Genomic DNA, 18,440 nt, shown 5'->3' with positions numbered 1-18,440 from the left:
AAACTCAGGCTCATGAGGCATGACCTGCCCTTCACAAAGCCATGCTGACTATCCCTAATAAGACTATGCTTCTGCAAATGCTCATAAATCCTGTCCCTAAAAATCCTCTCCAAAAGCTTGCAAACCACTGACATAAGACTCACTGGTCTATAATTCCCAGGATTATCCCTATTACCTTCCTTGAACAACGGAACAACATTTGCCATCGTCCAATCCTCTGGTACCACTCCTGCGTCCAGGGAGGACGCAAAGATCATTGTCAACACCCCAGCAATCTCTTTCCTCCCTCCCCATAGTAATCTGCGATATATCCCATCCGGTCCTAGGGACTTATCAATCCTATTTCAGAAGCTCCAAGACTACTTCTTTCTTAACCTCAACATGCTCCAGCACATTAGCCTGTTCTACGCTGACCTCACATTCATCTAAGTCCCTCTCCCTAGTGAACACTGAAGTAAAGTATTCATTGAGGACCTCCCCTACCTCTTTGGCCTCCCCCTTTATCCCTGAGCAGTCCTACCCTCACTCTAGTAATCCTCCTGTTTTTCACACGTGTAGAACGCCTTGGGGTTTTCCTTAAATCCTACTCGCCAAGGCCTTCTCATGTCTCCTCCTAGCTCTCCTAAGTCCCTTCTTAAGCTCCTTCCTTGCTACCTTATAATTCTCAAGAGCCCTGTCTGAGTTTTGCTTCCTAAACCTTATGTATGCTTCCTTTTTCCTCTTGCCTAAAACCTCTCTTTCAATCATGGTTCCTTCAATCTCCCATCCTTTCCCTGTCTCAGTGGGACAGACCTATCCAGAACCCCATGCAAGTGGTTCCTAATCAACCTCCACATTTCTTCTGTGCATTTCCCCAAGATCACCTGTTCCCAATTTATGCTCCCAAGTTCCCGCCCAATATCATCGTAATTAGCACTCCACCCAGTTTAAAATTTTCCCATATCGTCTGCTCCTATCCTTGTCCATGGCTATGCTAAAGGTCAGGGAGTTGTGATCAGTATCTGTGAAATGCTTGCCCACTGAGAGGTCTGTCACCTGACCAGGTTCATTGCCTCGTACCAGGTCCAGTATGGCCTCTCCTCTAGTCGGCCTGTCCACATATTATATCAGGAATCCTTCCTGGACACACCTATCAAATTCTGCGCCATCTAAACCTTTTGCACTAAGGAGGTGTCAGTCATTATTAGGGAAGTTGAAGTCATCCATGACAACAACCCTGCTCTTTTTGCACCTTTCCAAAATCTGTCTACTTATCTGCTCCTCAGTGTCCCGGTGGCTATTGGGGGGGGGGGCTGATAGACTACTCCCAATGAGTTAATGCTCCTTTCCTATTTCTGACTGCCACCCATACTGACTCAGTGGACAACCCCGCCACGATGTCCTCTCCTTCTGCAGCTGTGATGCTAACCCTGATTAGCAATGTCACTCCCCCCCTTTTACCTCCCTCCCTATCTTTTGAAAGACCTAAACCCCAGAACATCAAGCAGCCAATCCTGCCCTTGCGACAGGGAAGTCTCTGTAATGGCCACAACATCGTAATTCCATGTACTGATCCATGCTGTAAATTCATCACCCTTATTCTTAATACTTATTGCATTAAAGTAAACACATTTTAACCCATCCAACTCACTGCTTTTGTGCCGTATCCACTTCCTATCCTTCCTCACAGTCTCTCTGCACGATGCATCTACTTCACACCAACTGCTCCATTATCTGATTAACACTCTGGTTCCCATCCCCTGCCAACCTAGTTTAATCCCTCCCCAACAGCTCTAGCAAACCTGCCTGCAAGGACATTGGTTCCTCTCGAGTTCAGGTGCAACCCGTTCTTTTTGTACAGGTCATATCTTCCTCAGAAGGGATCCCAATGATCCACAAATCTGAAACACTGGCCTCTGCACCAACTCTTCAGCCACACATTTGTCTGCCATATCTTCCTATTCTTACCCCCACTGGCGCGTGGCATAGGCAGCAATCCAGAGATTACTGCCCTTGAGGTCCTGCTTCTTAGCTTCCTTCCTAACTCTCTATATTCCCTCTTCAGGACCTCATCCCTTTTCCTATCAATGTTGTTGGTACCAATGTGTACTATGATTCCTGGCTGCTCCCCTTCCCCCTCAAGAATGCTGTGGACTCAATCTGAGACGTCTCTGACCCTGGCACCTGGGAGGCAACATACCATCCTGGAGTCTCGTTCTCGTCCACAGAACCTTCTGTCCATTCCCCTAACCAATGAATCCCCAATCACTATCCCTCCCCTCTTCTCCCCTTCCCTTCTGAGCCACAGAGTGAGACTCAGTACCAGAGACCTGGCTGCTGTGGCTTTCCTCTGGTATTCCCCCCCAGTAGTATCCAAAGTGGTATACTTATTGAGGGAAACGGCCACAGGGGCACCCTGCACTGACTGCCTATTCCCTTGCCCTCTCCTGACAGTCACCCAGCTACCTGCGTCCTGCAACCTAGGTGTGACTGCCTCCCTGTAAGTCCTCTCTATCAACCCCTCGGCTTCCCGAATGATCCAGAGTTCATCCAGCTCCAGCTCCAGTTCCTAATGCTGTCTGTAGGGAGCTGCAGCCGGATGCACTTCTTGCAAGTGTAGTCATCAGGGACACTGGAGGTCTCCTTGACTTCCCACATACTGCAAGCGGAGCATACAGTACTACTGTCCTCACTGCCATTCCCACTGCTCAAACTATAATAAAAACATTTATTTTCTTTAAAGTGGAGATCATCCAAATACATATCAATACTGTTTTGTTAAAGTTCCACAGTATTCTGAAAATGAAACTCAAATTAGGATGAGAATGATAAATCAGAATCAGATTTATTATCACTGACATTTGATGTGAAATTTTTTGTTTTGTGGCAGCAGTACAGTGCAAGACATACAAATCTATAAATTACAAAAATAATTAGTTCAAGTGAAAAGGAATAATGAAGTGTTCATGAGTTTGTGGAATATTCAGAAATCTGATGGCGGAGGGGAAGAAGCTGTTCCTGAATTGTTGAGTTTGGGTCTTAAGTCTCCTGTACCTCCTCTCCGATGGTAGTAATGAGAAGAGGGTATGTCCCATATGGTGAGGGTCCTTAATGATGGATGCTGACTTCTTGACGTGGGGAGGGTTATTCCTGTAATGGAGCTGGCTGACTCTTTTTAACCCTCTGCAGCCTCTTGAGATCCTGTGCATTAGAGGCTCCATACCAGGCTGTGATACAACCAGTCTGAATGTTCTCTGCCATACATCTATAGAAATTTGTAGGAGTCTTTGGTGACATACCAAATATCCTCAAACTCCTAAAGAAGTAGAGCTGCTGCTGTGCCTTCTCCATGATTGCAATAATGTGTGGGCCCAGGGACTTGAAGCTGCTCACCCTTTCCACTGCTGACCCCTCAATGAAGACTGGTGCGTGTTCTCCCAACTTTGCTTTCCTGAAGTCCACAGTCAGTTCCTTGCTCTTGCTGATGTGTGCGGGGTTGTTGCAACACCATTTAACCAGCTGATTTATCTCACTCCTGTACATTTCCTTGTCGCCATCTGAGATTCTACCAATAACAGTGGTGTCATCAGCGAATTTGTAGATGGTGTTTGAGCTGTGCTAACCACACAGTCATGAGTGTAGAGAGAGTAGAGCAGTGGGCTAAGCATGCATCCTTGAGGTGCGCTTGTGTTGATGCTCTGTTTTCTTAATGTTTTCTGAAACGTATGAACACTATTAATTTATCTTTCTTCTCTTCCCTTGTACAAGGCAAACTTTTTAAATAAATTATTTTTAAAGTTTGCCTTTTGATCTTGCTCCAAGTATTTTTTAAATGCAGTTGAACAGAATCCGCTCAAAACCAAAAAAGAATATTCCAGTGGTTCAGCTGGCTAAGAGATGGAGGCACCTGGAAAATTGTAGTACTCGAATGTCATCATTCACATTCAATTAGTACAGTTGAGTAAAATTATGAATTCCATCCAAATCCATTGTTTGTGATGATCTGAGATATTCCGACTGTGAGGTGGTCTGTGACATCTAAGATACTAACTCACATTTCTCACATTTAAAATAAGGGAAAGAAAAAGACTGGCATGACCATTAATACTAGCACAAGAGTATATAAGTGTTTGCATATCTGTTTCAATGATGCTTTACTGCTTCACAGAAAACATAGATTAATGTATATTGAATCATTAAAAAAAATAAACTTATGATTGAAAATATCTTATTGTAAGTTTGATTTGGTGACACTTGTATCCACCGATAGTGATTTAGGATGAATGGAAACTGTAGGTCTCCTTGGGCTTGTTGAATGTGAAGAACTGCCCATTGGTATCCTTGGGCTCTGATCAGCAACTCTGAAATTGCCAGATTCAAAAGAACATAATGGTCATAAATGCACAGAGTAACACTGAAATTTATACCAAAGGCTGCAGGTGACTCTGGGCTGATTGTTAAGGCCAAATGACTTATTAATGGCATAAAGTATTAGTGATTGGGAGCTGTAGTATCACTGCAGGTGATCAAAAATTTATTCTTGTTCTGGATTTTATTCGAGTTAAGTTGGAACAAAATTGTATCTCTATGATTACTTAATCGCCTTATTAATAATTGGTAGAATTTCTGAATGTCAAATTTACTTTAACAATCCTACTTGAATGTCAGGTAAGTTATGCAATATTGTGGAAAAACTGATCTTGCAAAGAATTTAGTAGCAATTACACTTTAGAAAACTGATACACCACTTTAGCCCATTATTTTTGCTATTCAGAAAAAGTCCAAAGCAACAGAAATCTTGAAAGCACACGTCTTCAAAGAGTTTGCATTAATCCCAAATAATTTTTTTTATATACACACAGGGAAGAATGGACAGAAGCTATTCAAGCAGTAGCAGACAGACTTCAAAGGCAAGAGGAAGATCGAATGAACTGTAGCTCCAGTCCCAATCTAGATATTACAGGGGAGGATGAAATGGACACTTCTCTCAGTCATCCCAAACGCAGAGTGGTAAGAACAATTACTGCTGCTTATAAGATATATATATCTCAATTAACTCCTTCAAAAAAATCCTATGTCCAACTTGTATTTATATAGCACTCATCATATGCAGAATGAAAAGCTTAAGCAATACACTATAAAGATAACAGATACTGTGGACTTGGCAGGAAAGTGACCTTCCAGAAAGGGGAGAAGCATGGAGAGGCATTGAAAGAACACATGCTGAGATGTGTAACTAGCTACTGAAAAATAACATCCAAGTGAGCTCTTAGTTTGAAAATATTTTGTAACATACTTCCAAATTCCAAATACTCGTTGCACTAGATCAGTTAAATTTTCTGTTATATTATTAATATATTTTGGAATAATCTCTGATAGGTTGGCAGTAGAATCCAATTAGAAGATGGATTTTAAATGGCATTAAAAAAAAGGGTTGGCTGTGATCCATTAAGTACCCAGTTCTTTTTTTTAAATCATTTCTCTTTTGTACATCACATCTTGGGTAATGCAGGACATCGTCAAATATAACATTGGACCACTGTTCTCAATCTATAATAAAATTTCTATTCCACTTAGTTCTTTAAGAATCATGTCATGTTATTTTTCTGTCACTCTTCATTTGTACTGATCTATAATTTAGTTCCACTAGCCAAATCTAAAAGTCAATGCTCTAGTAGCATTAATTTTGTTACGAATGGCTGAGTAGATAATATGATCAACTCCAGCTTTGATCTTCCTCAGCCAGTTGCAGACAGCTTAATTCCAGCAGCTGTTCTCTCATTTTACCAGCGTTGCATTTTCCTTGTTTTTGTCTCTCCATTATCTATTTTGGCTTGAAAAGGTATTTTTACATGGCTTGTTAACTGCTTTATTTCCCCTTTATTTTTCCAAAAAACTTGTTAAGCTGTGCATGACTTTTTTATCTTCAAGTTCTACTTCTAATAACTTTTGTGTGGTATGCTTCAAAAGTAGATTTCCTTCCTCTACTTTTATTGTCTATATTGTAATTTGTTTGCTACTTGCTATTTTTTTTTCCTTACTATACCAATTCCCTACTTCTATTAGAATTCAATTCCCTTGCCAGTTTTTTATTCACTCAATCCCTGCATTTATCCACCTGCACATTCAAAATGTATACCTGTGTAACTCCACCATGTAATGGGCCTATTGCTTCCTGAACTCAGTCACCCATCAATTTTCCCCCTTTAAGTACTATATTTCAGCAGCAACCACATAACCTAAAACAATTCCTTTCCTAGAGACTTACTTTTCAATGTTCATTATACATGCCTGTGATGCTGCTGCATGTAAGTTTTTCATTGCATCTATGCATGCATGCACTTGTGCGTATGACAATAAATTTGACTTTGACTTAAATAGCATCAACAACACCGGGAAAAATCTGCACATCAAATAAGCTACTCCTATTAACGATTCCTCATTAAAGAATGATTACTAATTGATTACAAATGGAAAGGGGAGTATTGTGTGCTGATCATTTCTTAACAGAAATGATCCCTATCAGTATGGAAAGAATCAGATACTTCAAAACATTTAAAATGTACATATGTGCATTTAAACAGGCATACATTTGGTTCAAAACCTGAAATTTTATTCAATAGGCTTTTTTTAGTAAAGTTTTTACCATTTAAACTAGTGCACACTTATTGGAGATCTTGGCATTTTCAGTTCCTAGAAACCCAGTTTTTCTATTCTTTTCACCTAAGAGGAACTTTGCACCCCAGAAACATTTTAGTAAATCTACTGTTCATCCTCTCAAAAGCGTTCACATCCTTCCTATGAAGTGTTGTATCCAGAATTCAACACATTTTCCAGATAGGGGTTAAACCAGTTTTTTAATACAGATTTCAAATAGCTTTCTAGCTTTTAAATTTGTTTCTATGTTTATAAAGCCCATAAAGGCATATGGTTTGTGAACATCTTTGTTAACCTGTTTTGCCACCTTTAAAATTTTTGCGCAACTGCCCCCTACTTCTCTGATATTGCACCAATTTTAAAGTTGGACCACATAGTTCATATTGAATTTTCTTGATTTACCCTGTGAATAAAATCAAGTTCTTATTGTATATGAAAAACAGCAGTGAAAATAGGTGAACCACTGTGCATTTCCTTTTAATCCCAACTAATATTCATTCACAATTTCTGTCCATCAGCCATTGTTGTATCTATGCTGCTACTGCTCCTTTTATTCCAAAGGCTTCAATTTTGTATATGAACATCAGTTGCTGAGCATTCTTGTTCGGCCTCAGTAGCCCAAAGCTTGTCATAGGCTATTCTCTTCTAATCTCTTTTACTTGTATTTGACCCCAGTTTTAATTGTATTGTTCAATATGAGCTGTTGTGAGTATCAGAACTGAAGTGTTCATCTACTTCTGGATTATTAGCCAGTTCTACTTTACTAAAACATCTTAAATTAATTTCAATTTTGCTGTAGAAAGCAAATGCTGTTTATTTGTACAAAACTGTCAGCATCTGACATCCTACGTGATTGTGACAAAAATAATCATCCCTCTTTGTTCTTCCCATTCTTCCTACAGCCTGGTTGACCACATCAATTTCCTTTTGCTGTCCAGCTTGATACAGCTGCATTTGATTCCATTGTTATCTATCCAGCAGTAGCCAGAGAGCCACCAACAATAGTTTTTCTTCCCATTTCCATGCCAAACCCTCTGTCATCCCAAGATTATCCTTGACTCATTGATTATCCTTGACCAATTTCTCTTCTGTATGCTGACCATCAGCACTGTCATCTGAAAGTTTTCATATTTGCTTATATCATCTAGCTCATCTTGCTCAATGTCACCACCTCACACTAAATTGTCAGACTGCTTATCTGACATCCAACTCCAGATGGGCAAAAGAATTTCTCTTTTTGCTAGGCATCGAGAAGACCAAAGCTATCACCTTCAATTCATCACAAACTCAATTTTCTTGCCGACTCCTCTCCATGCTCTGGCAACAGTTTGACACTAAACCAGACCATTTTCAGTCATTTGACTCTGAAGTGACTTTCCAGCCTCGTTATCTTGTTCTTACAAAAAGGTACCTATTTCTGCCTCTGTAACATCACCCAACTCTATCCCTGCTCGATTTCATCTGCTGCTGAAATCCTGATCTATGCCTTAATTACCAATAGTCTAGACAAGACATTCCAATGTACTCCTGACTGGCGTTTCTGGTTTAGCTGTCCAAAATCTTTGATTAAAAACTCTATTGCCCTTGTCTAAGCTTGCACTGTCCCATCTATTTACTCATCACCACTGTCTTCCGTTAGAGCAATACCAATATTTAAACATTTTTAACCTTGCATTCAGTACCTTTGCCTATCTCTGTAACTTAATCCACCCCAAGATATCCTACCTTTTCTGAACTCTTGAAGTTGTGAGCTCTTGGGCATTTCCAAATTTAATTGAAATTCTTAAAAACTGCAAATGTTGGAAATCTGAAATAAAAACGAAAATTGCTGGAAGCAGCAGGTTAGGCAGCATTTGTGGAGACAGAAACTGGGTTAACATTTCAGGTATTTCTTTCTCCAGAGGCATTGTCTGATTTGCTGGGCATTTCCAGCATTCTCCTTTAGGTTTTAGGTCTCAGCAGCAACAGCTGTGACCTGCATTTCACAGCTCTACATGCCTCATTGTTTTCCTGCTGTCACCACCCTCATTAATCAAAGAACCTGACTTCTCAACAAATGGACAATCACCTTGGCAACTGTGCCATCATCTTACCATAGATTTTCCCTTTGTCCTATCCATCTCTCCTCTTCTCTGCCACTTGAAGTTCCCACTTTTGTTGATCTGAAAAGCTAACCGTTTCTATTTCTACATATGCTACCTGATCTGATGAATGTTTCCAGCATTTTCTGTCCATATTTAATTGATGCTCCATTGATGGTGTACATTCATCTTCCAAAGTCCAAGAATTACCTCTAACTTATCTACCATTCTACCTCTCAAGTATGCAGAGTTTAAAAACTGACCTCTCTGACTCAGTATTTTGGTCATTTTCCAAATATCTCCTTTTGTGGCTTGGTCACATATTACATTTCTTTACTTTCAACTCAGTTGGCCACAGATTTATGAATGTAATATTTAAAATGAGTTTCCTTTCAGCCTCACTTTAAATTGGTTTTATCTTTAGTTATCCATGCAGCTGTAGCATTGCATATCCTTCCTTTTCCACTCTGCTGGGAATGTCTATTCTGCACCTGAACTACCTCTTACAAGGCCTCCTTAGTCACACTCAAGAAATAAAAATCTCTTCATGGAAGGATGTTAGATATATTTGAAGAGTAGCAGCTTAATGACTGAGCTGAGGAAATGTAAAATCATTAGAGTTCAGCATGCAGGTCATGTACTTTAATGATGCAAAATAAAGATACAGCAAGCTTGGTTGCTAAAGAATTTTCCTTGAATTTTTTTTCTGTTGGCACACCTCGCTTGTCTCTCAGGTGACATATTTTTCTTTTATTCTATTGATCAACTCCGATTAAGAATGATGATGCAATCTGTTGGGTATAATTAGTTGCCTACTCTAAATGGTTTGCAGGTAGCTTCAGGCAGCTGTTAAGCTACCTTGTGTGTTATCTGGGGAAGCTTTGTCATTGCTTTGACATCTGAAGTGACAAAAAATAGTGTGTAAATTGCTTTGGCACAACATTGTCCAGTACCTAGTCTCCACTGCAAATTGTTTTGGCACTGATTTGGTTTGGACCTACTGTCAGCTGCTAAGTGAAGCAAACAATTCAGCTTTCCTGACATAGCTATTAGCACTATTGCTACATTTACCCAAATCACGTGACTTGACCAGAGGCTGAAAGAAGTTAATGGCTTAATTAGTCACTATTTTGAACATGAGGCTATTTTAAATGATTAATTAAAAAAAAGTTGAAAGAATTGATTTTTTTAAATGCATGTCATTACAAATAAGATGACCATTTGAATTTATCTAGTTAAAATTATACACCTTTTATTATTTTCTACATGGCACAATGTAATTTGTGATTGAGAATTAAAAAGTTAGACAGCATTGTTCCTAGACTGATAGACAATGTAATCGTCAAGTCTAACCAAATTTACATTGCCATGTTATATTTAGAATTGAGTAAAATTGTCATCAGCTAAATTGAATATTTCTTTTAAAAAGTTATTTGGCTCCGCATTTCTCTTCTGAGTATGTTTATATAATTTGTATTGGTTGGTTGCAATCAAAGTATTGGTTAATTTGCTATCAGATTGTGTTAGGTTCTCTTTTTTTTGTGAAGTGTCAAGCTGTTGATTACTGAAGAAGAAAATAAATATTTGAATGACAAAAACCCATTTGGCCTATAAAATTTACTAGCTGCAAACTAAATTATAAGTATTCTAATTATTAAAATTTTGACTATTTCCACCAACAGATTGTCCAGTAGCTTATCTTTAAAATTGCATTTATACATTCTGCCATCCTTGACATCCCATAAAACTTCCTTTACAAATTCCTTGTTTTTTTTATAGTCAGTTTCCATTGTTTATTTGTAGTAACAGTTTCTCATAGCCTTTATCAATTAATTCACTACTGCTGCTTTTAAGCAATCAAATGAGATTGATTTGGGACAGGTGGGGGGGTGGTGGGGGAGGTAGGTGAGGGGAGTTGATGGTGGTGTAACTTTGGCCAAAATTTTATAGTCAACAGCTACTGACAATGCTCACTACTGACCTTGAAGAAAGCTGCCCACGCGATTTCAACTGCTGTTGGGCGCAGCAGTGGGTGATCAATGCCACCGAGAAGTAACGATGTCATAAAACTTGCTGAGCAACCAGTCACATTGAAGAATTCTCAAACAGCAAATCAGCATGTTAAAAAGCTCTACTGTCACTCTAAATTTTTTAACTGTTTTGCAGAAAGGCAAATAAAAATTGAGATATACACGAGAGTGGAAGCTGAAATCTCCTAAATGTTAAAAGTTTGGTTTTGAAAATAATTCAAAATCACACAGTTTTGAAATATTTTGACAGGATTAAACAAAAAGCTACATTTACTTTTTCAGACCCAAAGATGTGTTCAGAAGTAATTATAGCTTGGTGCACTATTAAAGATTACTTATTGAATAAGGTGCAAGTAGAATAGTTTTTAAAAGATTTTAGGGAAAGATAGTTCTTAAAAAGTGGAAGTTCTCAACAATTCAGTGATTTCAGAAAGGTTTCTATTAACATGGAGATTGGCTTCTGGAAATTGATGTTAGTTTCAGCATAATGATACCAAACATTGACAGTTTCGTCATTTGCTATTGCAAAACACAGGCCTTGTTTTACACCTTGTTTAGCCATGACAGATTGATCAACAAAGTTGTGGTTTATAAATTGAATAGTAAATTTTCCAATCTATTTCACTTGGTCATTTTTTTTTAATATTCCATGCTTACTGTTTTTTTCCCAGTAAATACACTGTTGCAAGTCAGACATTTGTCTTATTTTCCAGCCAAAAAGCTTCGGTGAAGATGCATCTGAGATGATGTTAGAAGATAATGTAACATCAGCCTCAGAATTTAGGGTGCATTAGATGGAATAATTAGATGGTACAGTGATTTCAAGATCAGAAAATAAGTACACATAAGGAAAGCCATTTTAGTTCATCCATTTATTAAAATCTACAGTTCTTCACAACAGGTACCTATCTTTAAAATTGCATTAAAAATTAGTGGTAGTACCCTGTTAATCCAAACACAACTCCATCCTTTGAATGAGAGTGTGCATACTCTGCAACAGGGATTAAATGACCCTTGGTATTGGTATTGGTTTATTATTGTCACTTGTACCGAGGTACAGTGAAAAGCTTGTCTTACAAACCGATCGTACAGGCCAATTCATTACACAGTGCAGTTACATTGAGTCAGTACAGAGTGCATTGATGTAGTACAGGTAAAAACAATAACCGTACAGAGTAAAGTGTCACAGCTACAGAGAAAGTGCAATGCAATAAGGTGCGAGGTCACAACAAGGTAGATCGTGAGGTCATAGTCCATCTCATTGTATAAGGGAACTGTTCAATAGTCTTATCACAGTGGGCTAGAAGCTGTCCTTAAGTCTGGTGTTACGTGCCCTCAGGCTCCTGTATCTTCTACCTGATGGAAGAGTAGAGAAGAGAGAATGACCCGGGTGGGTGGGGTCTTTGATTATGCTGGCTGCTTCACCAAGACAACGAGAGGTAAAGACAGAGTCCAAGGAGGGGAGGCTGGTGTCCGTAATGCGCTGGGCTGTGTCCACAACTCTCTGCAGTTTCTTGCAGTCCTGGGCAGAGCAGTTGCCGTACCAAGCCGTGATATATCCAGGTAGGATGCTTTCTATGGTGCATCTGTAAAAGTTGGTGAGAGTCAAAGGGGACAAACCAAATTCCTTAAGCCTCCTGAGGAAGTAGAGGCGCTGGTGAGCTTTCTTGGCCATGGCGTCTACGTGATTCTCTTGTTGTTGCTGATCAATATTGGTCATAGTTTTGGTGCAGGCCACATACTCAATACTAAGGTTTCAGTGTGACATCCTCCAACTTGAGTATGTTTCTGATTTAAGTGTCACCTGCTGTTTGCTCTCAGATTCAAACAAGTGCTTTACCAACTGTGCTTGGGCATATTAAGTGCATAAAAAATGACTTTTAAAGTCTTTGGCTCCTATCTGGTTGATATTACACTTGACAACAACTGGGTCTCCCTAATAGCCATTGAGAGTTTATAAATTGCTTTTTTTACATTACATCAAGAAGGCAGTTCACCACCACATTCTCAAGGGAAGTTAAGGATGGCCAATTAACTGCTGGCTCAGCCTGCAAAGCTGACATCCATTGAATGAATTTATAAAAAATATGGCTGTACATTTTGATGTGATTGTCCTTATTACCTTGGATTATGATGAGCCTTCAAATACAAAATTTTACAGTCAGCCAAGTGTATCTGTAGAATTTTGTGCTTCACGTCACTAAAGAGAAGCTTGATTTGCTGATCTAGCCTGAGTAAAGATGGGTGCTTGATGGTCGGAGCAGACTTGGTGGACCAAAGGTCCTGTTTCCGTGCTCTATCTCTCTGTCTAATTAAGTTTCCCATCTAAATTCACTTGATATGAGGTTGCATAATATTGAATGTTGCTTAGACTCAGCTGGGCTGTGGCTGATTATGGTTCTTTTTTGAAATTTTTGTGATGACAACAATGCTTACAGTTAATCAAAGGGCTGTGCATTTTCAGCAAGATCTGTAAGCTCTATTGAAAAGTGAAAAACTTGTGGAAAAACAAGGACAAAGTCCTAATTAGGCCAGGCAACAAGTCATGCAGGAGTGTCAGGCTTGTTGCACAAGTCAGGTCACCTAACACCCAATGCCAAGTTACTTGCACTATGGACCCTGCAGCTATACTGGAAGGGATTCAACAGTTTGAGCAAGCAGGTATAGAAGGTTCAAACCACTTTGACCCTGTCTTTTATAATTATCACTATACTCTTTAAGCTTCTAAAACATCTTAATTACTTGCATAATGTATACCAGTAGAAGTTCAGCACCAATAAGGGCACCAAAGCCTGAAGATTCCTGCCTCTCCACCACCACCCCTCCACTGCTCCCCAACTCTTCTGCTGTGAGAACAAAAAGTTTTGCACAACCCACATTTTTCGATCACAACATGATGCTAATACCCCCCCAAAGATTCCCAGTTAATATGTGAAGACCCATATCTTTATCCTGGTAACCCTTATCTTTTATCCTGATCACACATCTTTGCCTTCACATTATCTACAATCACAGGAATATTCACTGGTGAACCAGAGCCTAACCTGGCAGTGATTGTGAAGGAGGAAAAGGGAGGAAAGTGTAGACGGTGGATCATGGTACAGGACCAGAAGGAAAATTGCACCTCATCTACATCATTTGCAATTTTGTCCAGTTTTGACATGTGGAATTTGTTTCATCTCTTTCAAACTTTTAGGAATTTTATCTAGGGAAATGTGCATCATAAAATTTGAGAGGTTTCATTCTCTGATAGAATTTTGAATCATAGTGCTATATGTTAATTGTGGAGGATGAGGAGGAATATGCCAATGGATTCTGAAGATCTTTTGGATCTAAACAAAATCAAACATGTTTAAGCTGCATGTGCAAGTCTGACATTTGCCTTCGCATCACTTTTTCTCCCTTGACCCAGTAGAATGGCAGCAGCTCAGTCTAATTCTATCATTTTCAGGACAATCTCCACTGGAGCACTATGTCCACAGAAGGTGGCAGGTTGCTTTCCAAAGCAGCTCAGTGTGAATGTCAATAGCAATGAGTTGAGAGCCACCTCCCATCTATGACCCTTCTGTGCAGCAGGTGAGATCCACCCATCTCTTGGTCACCTTATCTGAGAGAAGCCTTGAGAAGCAGCAAAAAATGAAAGAATGGGAAATGACTTCTGGTTAGCTAGGATGCAAGATGCATGTTCAGAGTGCTATGATAGTAATCAAAATATTTTCTATATGGAAATGTAGTTTCACATTACTTTAGTTTAATCTTCATGAGCAATGTTTGAAAGGGAGCGTTGTGTTGGCATGGATGTTTGTACATGGATACTGAATTGTGATAGGCATTGATCGTGACGTTGATGGCTGTTCGGCAGTCATTTATTAAGTTAAGTAGTTGTTTTGATGGAGTTTGTTTTTCAGCATAAGCTACTATGGTATTGAGTGCTTGAACACTTGAAGTGCAGTCTGATAATCTTTGCAGCAGCCATTGATAATTCTTCAAACTGGTCATCCTCCTAATTACTTGTGCTATGCAGCTCTCTGTAATTGGTCAATGTTGGCTCTTTGGCATCTAAACAGAATTGAAACCTTATAATGCAAAATTGTGAATAGTGCAGAATTTTATAATTGTCTTTGTTAATATTTGGTGTGTGCTCTTATCTATCCTTCTGGATGATGTTGTTCTGTTGAAGAGTGACATCAATTGCTTTGTTATCAAAATGGCAGTGGGTGGAATTGAAAACTGGAATTCTCTCCAAACAACCCTGTTGCTGACTTTATGACAAAGGTGGTTGAACTGTGAGCACATCACTAAGGAGCTTCTTTGAATGTCTTGTGACTGCAGTGCTGAGACACATTGCACAACTCTATTACTGTGAGGGTTTCCTTTTGATCTCAGTTAGATTCAGTATAACTAGAGCTTTATACCAGTTGACCTGTACACCATATTCTTGTTGCCAAAGGATACAGAAAGAAAAGCTGTCATTCATGTCAAAGGCACCTTTCTATCTCCTTTGGCATCAAGGTCTTGCCTTCACTTGTACAACTAGGTTATAGGGACTTGAGCTCAGTGTTCTGCTAGATTCCAAACTGGGTAATAGTAAATCTACATTTTTTAACAATAATTCAACAGCCATTATTTTTAAACAGCTCTATTTCTAATTTGAAATTGCTGCGGTTGGACCTGATTTTGCATTCTCCAGATTATTTGTCCAGTATCCAGATGTTGAGTAGGATTTTTTTGCGGTTATGCTTGCCATATATTTGGGCAGTAACTGAAATTGCAGCCCACTTTTCCTTTTACTAAACTTTGCAATAGTGGTTGTTAGGCCACTTAAGAGTGAACCACATTGTGCTGGACAGGTGTTAGGTGTTGAACTGAACAGACTGGGATGGGAAGTTCACTTCCCTGATGAATATTAATTTTGTGTGTGGAGGCACTTTGGTTATTTTTATGCCAGAGATTTCCAGTTTTATTAACTGAACAACTTGTTACTGTGGGATTGGTGTTCATGAATCACCCCCCCGTCTCTCCAAGAAGAAAAGCCCTAACTCGCTCAACCTCTCCTCATAAGATGTGCTCTCCAACCCAGGTAGCATCCTTGTTAATCTCCTCTGCAGCATCTCCAAAGCTTCCACATCCTTCCTATAATGTGGTGACCAGAACTGAACACAATATTCCAAGTGTGGTCTAACCAGACTCTTACAGAGCTGCAACATTACCTCTCTGCTCTTGAACTCAATCCCCCAGCTAACTGCCCCATCCACTTGTGAGGCAACTTTGAGGGAACTATGTACTTGGACCCCAAGATCTCTTTGTTCCTCCACACTGCTAAGAATCCTGCCATTAACCATGTACTCTGCCTTCCAGTTCGTTCTTCCAAAGTGTATCACTTCACACTTCTCCAGATTGAACACCTTCTGCCACTTCTGTGCCCAGCTCTGCATCCTATCTAAATATCGTTGCAATCTACGACAACCTTCTTCACTATCTACTACACCACCAACCTTTGTGTCATCTGCAAACTTACCAACCCATCTTTCCACTTCCTCATCCAAATCATTTATAAAAATCACAAAGAGCAGGGATCCCAGAACAGATCCCTGCTGAACACCACTAGTTACCAACGTCCAGGTTGAGTACTCCCCTTCTCCAACCACCCTCTACCATGGATCCCATAACTCATGACTTTCTGAATGAGCCTACCATGGGGAACCTTGTCAAATGCCTTGCTAAAATCCATATGTACCACATTCACCGCACTACCTTCATCAACTTTCCTTATCATCTTCTCGAAAAACTCTATTAAGCTCGTGAGGCACAACCTGTCCTTCACAAAGCCATGTTGACTATCCCTAATAAGACTATGCTTCTCCAAATGCTCATAAATCCAGTCCCTAAGAATCCTCTCCAAAATAGTTTGCTCACCACTAATGTAAGACTCACTGGTCTATAATTCCCAGGATTATTCCTTTTACCTTTCTTGAACAATGGAACAACATTTGCCATCCTCCAATCCTCCGGTACCACTCCTGTGGCCAGGGAGGACTCAAAGATCATTGTAAACGCTCCAGCAATCTCTTCCCTCACTCCTCATAGTAACCTGGGGTATATCCTGTCCAGCCCCAGGGACTTACTTATCCTAATGCTTTTTAGTAGCTCCAACACTGCTTCTTTCTTAACCTCGACGTGCTCCAACAGATTTGCCTATTCTACACTAACCTCATGTTCGTCTAAGTCCTTTATCCCTGAGTGGTCCTACCCTCCCCCTAGTCATCCTCTTGTTCCTCACATATGTGTAGAATGCCTTAGGGTTTTCCTTAACCCTACTTGCTAAGGCCTTCTCATGTCCCCTTCCTCTTGACTAAACCTTCCACCTCACTTGTTAACCATGGTTCCTTCACCCTACCATCCTTTCCTTGTCCAGCGGGACAAACCTATCGAGAACCCCATGAAAGTTGTCCCTAAACAACCTCCACATTTCTGTGGTGCATTTACCAGAGAACGTCTGTTCCCAATTTATGCTCTCAAGTTCTTGCTCTCGCCCAGTTGAGTACTTTCCCATAGTGTCTGCTCCTATCTTTGTTCATGACTATGCTAAAGGTCAGGGAGTTGTGGTCACTATCCCCGAAATGCTCACCCACCGAGAGGTCTTACACCTGACCAGGTTCATTGCCCAATACCAGATCCAGCATGGTCTCTCCTCTAGTCGGCCTGTCTACATACTGTGTCAGGAATCCTTCCTGTACACACCTAACAAATTCTGACCCATCTAAACCTTTTGCACTAAGGAGGTGCCAATCAATATTAGGGAAGTTGAAGTCACCCATGACAACAACCCTGTTATTTTTGCACCTTTCCAAATCTGCCTCCTGATCTGCTCCTCAGTGTCGCAATGGCTATTTGGGAGCTTATAGAATACTTTCAGTAGAGTGATCGCTCCCTTCCTGTTTCTGACTTCCACCCACGCTGACTCAGTAGATGATCCCTTCACGAAGTCTTCCCTTTCTGCAGCTGTGGTACTATCTCTGATTAGCAATGCCACCTCCCCCCCCCCCCCCCCCCCCCCCCCCCCAATAATGCTGTTAGTACGGTGCTCCATGGTTCTGACTCCATTTTGGTGCAAAAATGACAATTTATTTCCAAGTCAGGATGGCTTGTGACTTGGAGGGGAACTTGCTCCAATATATCTGCTGCTCTTGTCGTTCTAGCTGGTAGATGTTGAGGACATGAAAGACTCTGTTGAAGAGGCCATAAAAAGTGTCTGTTTTGCATATTTTGGATGGTGCATACAGCAGTTACAGTGTGCCCATGGTGATGGGATTAAAGGTTTAACTTTGAGAATTAGGAGCAGGCCACTTTATGATAAACCCTGATGTGCTCTAAGTGTTGTTGGAGCTGCACTCATTGGTTAGTAGGGGATATTCCATCATGTTCTTTAGATGTGACCTATGGATATAGAAATATTTTAGGGAATTGGGAGATGAGCCCAGGCTGTGAATTGTTTTACTGTGATGAGGACCAGTTTGCCACCTTCATGGTTTGATTAGAATATGTAATAAAATGTAATTGCAGCTTGGAAAGCTTCAGTAAAAGCATGATGATGTTACCTTTAAGCTAAGTTTCAGCAAAAGTCAAGATATCCATATCCTAAATAATATTGTGAATGGCAAAGGCAAGTGAACCAATGTTCTGAAGGGAAATA

At 40.1% G+C, this 18,440-nt stretch overlaps 1 protein-coding gene across 12 annotated transcripts in view; it reads left to right on the top strand.

Annotated features, from left to right (window-relative positions):
• Window positions 1–18,440, top strand: part of akt3a (v-akt murine thymoma viral oncogene homolog 3a) — a 426,682-nt gene that overhangs the window by 308,276 nt on the left and 99,966 nt on the right. For all 12 annotated transcript variants that reach the window (XM_052012968.1, XM_052012966.1, XM_052012969.1 and 9 more), the window contains one exon: window positions 4,842–4,989. In XM_052012968.1, the coding sequence (XP_051868928.1) occupies window positions 4,842–4,989 (148 nt within the window). The remainder of the gene's footprint in view (window positions 1–4,841; window positions 4,990–18,440) is intronic.

This window comes from Pristis pectinata, chromosome 3 (genome assembly GCF_009764475.1).
Source record: "Pristis pectinata isolate sPriPec2 chromosome 3, sPriPec2.1.pri, whole genome shotgun sequence".
NCBI lineage: Eukaryota > Metazoa > Chordata > Chondrichthyes > Rhinopristiformes > Pristidae > Pristis > Pristis pectinata.
Note: the sequence above shows the minus strand (reverse complement) of the source record. Positions and strands in the feature narration are given on the sequence as shown.